General features: G+C 51.0%; 1 protein-coding gene across 3 annotated transcripts in view; it reads left to right on the forward strand.

The window, feature by feature from the left end:
• The first annotated feature begins 353 nt into the window (after positions 1-353).
• Positions 354-5,988, forward strand: part of MOCS1 (molybdenum cofactor synthesis 1) — a 34,524-nt gene continuing 28,889 nt past the window's right edge. For all 3 annotated transcript variants that reach the window (XM_017511773.1, XM_017511769.1, XM_017511770.1), the window contains exon 1: positions 354-628. In XM_017511773.1, coding sequence (XP_017367262.1) covers positions 506-628 — 123 coding nt within the window. In that variant the 5' untranslated portion in view covers positions 354-505. The remainder of the gene's footprint in view (positions 629-5,988) is intronic.

The following is a 5,988-nucleotide window of genomic DNA, read 5'->3' on the forward strand; positions in this document are numbered from 1 at the left end:
GGATCGCTCTTTCTATTTAGAATGTTGATATTTCATGGACTTTTAAATTTATTACGATTTTTGAAATATTAACATTAAAAAATTGCTTACCTTGATAACTGGAGTTTTTCTGGCATCCTCTTAAATTGTGTGCCCAAGGCAGTGCCTCATTCGCTTGGCCCTAGTCCTGCCCTGCCTACTGTCACACCACGACTTAAATCTGAGACCACAGCACCCAGAAAAACTGGAAGGAAAAGAATCCTGCTCCTCACCTGAGTTTATTTACCCTTCTGCCCCAGAGCGCTAACCCGGCCCGGGAAAGTAGGCACGGGGAGCGGACTACAGTTCCCAGAAGGGCGCGCGAGATGGCGTCCTCGCCTATTGGCTGCGCGGGCCCCGCCTTCTCCCCGCCCTCCCCGCCCCGCCGCTGCCGGGATGGCCCCGCCCCTGCCGGGATGACCCGGGCGGTGAGTGCCAGGCCCTGGTGCTCCCGAAGCCCGCCGCGGCTGTGCAGGGATCAGGCTTCATGGCGGCGCGGCCGCTGTCCCGGATGCTGCGGTGGCTCCTGGGGTCCAGCGCTCGGAGCTGCAGCTCAGGGGCTCCGGTGACGCAGCCCCGCCCCAGGGAGTCCGCGCAAGCTGCCTCGGAGGTGAGCCCACCCCGCCAGCGCCCACAGCTTCCCGAGGCGGGGGTGGCCCGGACACGCTGCCCTTTTCCCCGCGTAGCTCCCGGCCCATCTGCGTGACGGCTTCTGGGAGGGACCCCTTCGCACTCCTCAGTGGAGCTATGTTCTCCAGATGGACCACCCTGTCTCGCCTGTTAGCCCAGCGGGAGAGGCTCCTGGGAGTCCCGCTTCAGAACCTCCCTGCCCCCTAGCCACGCCACCCTCCTTCCAGCTCTGAGCTTGGCCAGAAATTGGGGTAAGCAGAGGACTGGGACTTCGGGGCCAGTGAGGTGTCTTCTTAGTACCCTTCAGCCCTGCCTTGCACCCATCCTCTTTCTTAAACATTTTCCCTCCTTATCCCCAGAGCTCCGATCAGGTGTCCCTGTGACACCTGCTTCCTAATGTGACTGACTAAACATGTCACCTCGGTGCCACCAACGGTGAGATGTAGCTGTAGTCCCATGGCTCTGTAACCCATCCTTTGCTGACACTCCTTGTCTCGTTTTTATTAACCTTGGGGAGGGTTCAGCCTTATCGTAGAGCGGAACAGAGCAGGAGGTGGCCTGTTCCAGGTGGGAAATTAATTCCTGTATGTCTTTAGGGTTTGGGGCAGGATCCCTCAGTCCTTGATAGCACCCCTCAGAGTATTTCAAGTCATAAAAAGTTTTAGGTTTTTGTTGTTCTGCTCAGGTGGTTAGGGAATAATTTGAGGGGGACAGCACCTCTTTTCATTTAGTGAAACCTCTTTTCTGTACCTGTCTAGTCAGTTTTTTCCCCATCTCCCAGCAATAGGCTTCCTGTCCTGGGAGATGGGGAAAAAACTGCCTTCCTGTGCTGGGATTTGTAAAATCACTGCTCCCTCCTCCCCCATATTGCTCAATGACTTCTGCCAAATTTGCTTTCCTCAAATCTAACCCCCTCTGGGATCCTCAGATAAGTAGGCTTGTGGTTGGGAAGTGAAGACTTTTTTTTAGTATCCTCCAACTCATAACTTCATTGAAGAAAAGATAAGCAAAGATGGCTGAGAGATCTTTAAAGAATTCAAGAAAAAGGAAGTTTCTTGAACTGGCCTTAGCCCCCCATCTCCCTTCCCCCCCCCACCGGCCGTTTTATTTGGTACTGGTCTTTGATGAGATAACCTGTGTGCTGAGTGACTCATGTGGAAGCATTTAGTTCTCACTAAGCCATGTGAAGTCAATAGAGTTTGTACCTTCAGGTGAGGGGACTAATGGAGGTTAACTTTCCTCCAGTCACAGAGCTGTAAAGCAGAGGGTGGGAACTCAACTCTAAAGCCTGTACTCTTTTATCCTTCCTTTGTGGAGGCCAGGGAGAGAGCCTACTCTTATCCATCCCTTTATACTGTGAAGGGAGGGGTAATGAGGCAGAAGGGAGAGCATAGACCCTGGGGCAGCCCCATCCTTTATTAGGGGATTCAGCAAGTCCCCTTACCTCTCAGTGTCTGTTTTCTCATGCACGAAGTGGGAAAAGCGTCTACTTCATAGGGTGTCACGGGGATTAAAAGAGTTAACATATGTTAACATATATTCTTGGAACAAAGCTTAGCCCATGTAGGTGCTGCGTTATGTAAACGTTTGTGGTAATTACTATTATCCATGCTGCCACTGGCACATGCTGTGTCCTGTGAGGCCCCTCCCATCTGGACTTGCTTGATAGCTATTCTGTCAACTCACATTGAATCCTGGACATCTCATTAGGGTGATCTTCAGCAGACCGGGAGTTCCCGAGGGCTGGGCGCACCTCCGCCTTTCTAGGTATTTCCCCACCACGCTTAACACAGGGTTGTGCAGGCAGTGGATTCAGCCAGTAATTGTAGCCGCTTGAACCTCAACTAGTGAGGAGTCACACGGCGTAGTAGACTAAACTGGACAGGAGTACCATGTTTTCATGTACCAATTTCACCTCAAATTTCACCTGGCTCCTGGGGCTGTCACTTCCCTTTGCTTTGTGTTTATCAAGTGAGAGGGCTGGGCCAGCCCATCATAAGATGGGAGAGGGCACAGAAATATGTCTTGAAGAGACTCTTAAGGGGAGGTGAGTCTGGAGATATGTTCAGCTCATCTGCAGAGCTTGCCAGTTGGGGTGGGGCCATTTTGAACCCCTGGCCTTCCTTCCCTTCTTGCAGCTGGTAGTCTGCTTTGGGATGGGAGGTTCTTGGAGAGCTAGGATGGAGAGCCACTGGGCATTGTGTGACAGGGTGAGGGTGTGAGGGAGAGAAGTGAGGTGTGAGTGGGAGCTGGGTGTGAGGACTGTGGAAAGGGGCGCCGTGAGCTGAGTCCAAGAACAGGTCAGGTAGCTTCTATATGTGGAAAGGGGTGGTGGATGGGTCAATGGGGAGGTGGGTGGGGGAGACACAGCAACCTGCCAGCCTGTGTCTGGGGTGGCCCAGACAATGTTTGCAGGGATCAGCCCAGCCTGGGAGCACTGCACCCCTCTTCCTCCCTCTGAGGCTCCATGCAGGCTTTGTTGGGTGACAACAAAGTGTGCTGCCTGTGGTGGCGGGAAGCAGGGAGGGTGACTCTGGGCAAGGCAAAGGCACCCAGCTGTTCAGGGGGCCAGAGAAAACAAATGCTGGCTAGGAGGTTAGGCTCAAGGAAGTGGGTGTGGGTGAAGGCGGAAGTACAGCAGGGCCTGGTGAGGGGGAATGAGAGGAAGGAGGAAAAGGGGACTTTTCAGGGGGTCATCTTCACTTCCAGTCTGCCCAGCTCCTCAAAATCCATGTTGCGGTGAAACGTGACTGTCCTTGCCAGAAGCCATAGGTATAGAGACCTCACACTTAGGGTGGGGATAAGGGGAGTGGGAAAGGAGAATCAGGGTAGGCTCTTTGCTGGGTCCTCTCATTTAAAAGAGATTAATTTTAAGAGACCCCTCGTATATATCATCCCAATAGCAGGATAAATCAGGGCCACTGATACTTGAATTTGGAATGCGCCTTTTTTCTCCTGAATAATCCTGCTGCTCTGTTTAGACTTTGGAGCTATTTGAGGGCTAGCCTTTAGCAGTCAAATCAGATGTTCAAGATCAGTGACTAGCAGAGGAAGGCACCTTGAGCGCAGGGTTCCCCTCCCCACTCCCTTCACCCCAGTCTGCACTGGGTAGGCATGAGATGACCAGTAGCATCTGGCAGGCTGCCTAGTGCTTGCTTATTGGAACTAATATTGGTGGTCCTTGGGGATGCTCAGACCCCATTTACCTGGGTGGTGTGGCAGCAGCTTTGAAACCCTGCCTCTGGCCATCTGCTGTTAGTCGGGTTGGAAGGCCAGGGTCTTGAAAGGCAAGGGCAGCTGACACACTAGAAAAACTGATCACAGCACACAATAGTGTTCAATGGATCACTGATTGAAAACCTCCCATGTGCCAGAAACTCCTCCAATAGAGTTAGGTTGGATTATTATTTCTACTGCGTAAATGAGGAAACTCAGGTTTAGAGAACTTAGGTGACTTTCTCAACAGCTAGAGCCAGGCTTGTGATACAGACTCACCTACTCCAAATCCTGTGCTCAGAACCACAACAAGCAGCCCTGGATTCAAATAGCACCTGGCACTTGGTGTCACTATGCCAATGGTTCTCAGCCCTAGCTACACAGCTGAGGCACTGGGTTGAGCTAGAATCTTTGGGATGGGGCTCTGTCATCAGTCCTTCTTGAAGCTCCTTGAGTGATTTTGATGTGCTGCCAGAGTTTCGAACCACCACTGTACCAGGTTAAACCATTATGACAGTAGAGACCAGCCTGGAAATTATTACCCCGTGTAACTGAGTTTTGCATATACAACCTTTCTGTTTATATTAGGGACAGGACTTTCATGTGATTCAAAACTTACCAACATCCTGTGCTAGACACCGGGGATACTGAATCAGGCAGGATGACTTCTCATGGAGAAGAAACAGCCTGGGCCAGGCTGAGACCCTGGGAATATGATCCATTTAAGGCCTCCTGCTACTTCTGACATGTCCCAGCCCTTCCTGAGCAAGCAGGGTTGCTGTCTGTTGTGTCTTATAATTCTCTCTGGCTCCTTTGACTGGTGCTGATTATTTTTTTTTCTCCAGGAGATTTAAGGGACAAGGAAAAAGGTAGAAGAATGAAAGTAGGGCATGCAGTGTTAGAGGAGAGAAAAGATGCAGGGATGAGGCTTGTTAATATCTAAGTGACGAGTTTGCATGGCTGGCAGAGTGTGAGTATGTGTTGAGGAGGCTGGGTTCAGAACCAGTGGTGCAGTCTGCATAAGTCTAGATAAGGTCACAAAAGTTCTCAGAAGTGAAATCTGATCAGCTGAACAAAATTCCTTTTTTTTTTTTTTTTGAGGCAGAGTCTTGCTCAGTCACCCAGGCTGGAGTGCAGTGGTGCGATCTCAGTTTACTGCCACATCTGCCTTCCGGGTTCAGGCAATTCTCTTGCCCCAGTCTCCCCAGTAGCTGGGATTACAGACACGTACCACCAGCCTAATTTTTGTATTTTTTAGTAGAGACAGGGTTTTACTATGTTGCCAAGGCTGGTCTCAAACTCCTAGCCTCAAGTGCTCTGCCCACCCTAGCCTCCCAAAGTGCTGGGATTATAGGCGTGAACCACCAGCGCCCAGCCCCTAATTCCATTCTTGATTGCTCCATCATGGTGCTTGCTCCTGTGTTTCTGCTGAATCATTCTCCTTGGTCCTCTCACCTCCCAGTTCCTTGATTCACTTTGACTCCTCCCCAACCCAGCCACCCCATCCCCACAACATGTTAAGGCTAGATTGAGGGGGGGCGGTGTCTTGACAAGTGAAGAGGTGACTAACATAACTGACTTGCAAATAGCTATTGATGAAAAAGAAGGCGCAGCACTGTAATATACCCAGATTCCCAAGTATCTCATCTAGACTATAGTGGCTGATGGGATTCTTGACTATGGAGTGCCCCCCCACCCTACCCCACCCCACCCCACCCCGAGGCTGTCTGTGGAAAGGCAGTGGGGTGAGTTTGAGTTTTCTCCATCATACCACAGGGAGGGAGGAAGTGACTGGTGTGATTCTAGCAGACTGCAGTTAGAGAAGGGACTGCTGGTTACTCCCCACAGGACGTTGAGCAGGCTTTCTCAGAGGAGGTGGGAAATTCTCTTGGGGTGGGTAGAGTGAGGATGGTTTATGGGCCCAGAAAATCAGAGCAGCCTCACACACTCATGTCTCTTGTCTTTGAACAACTTGGTAGCTCTTGACCCAGTCAAGGGCTGCCGATGACAATTACCTGGAGAGATTGAAAACGTAACAGCTTCAGAGATGCAGATTTAGTTGGTCTCCAGTGGAGTCTTTTTTTTTTTTTTTTTTTTTTTTTGAGACGGAGTTTCGCTCTTGTT

Source organism: Cebus imitator, unplaced genomic scaffold (assembly GCF_001604975.1).
Source record: "Cebus imitator isolate Cc_AM_T3 unplaced genomic scaffold, Cebus_imitator-1.0 Scaffold451, whole genome shotgun sequence".
Lineage (NCBI taxonomy): Eukaryota > Metazoa > Chordata > Mammalia > Primates > Cebidae > Cebus > Cebus imitator.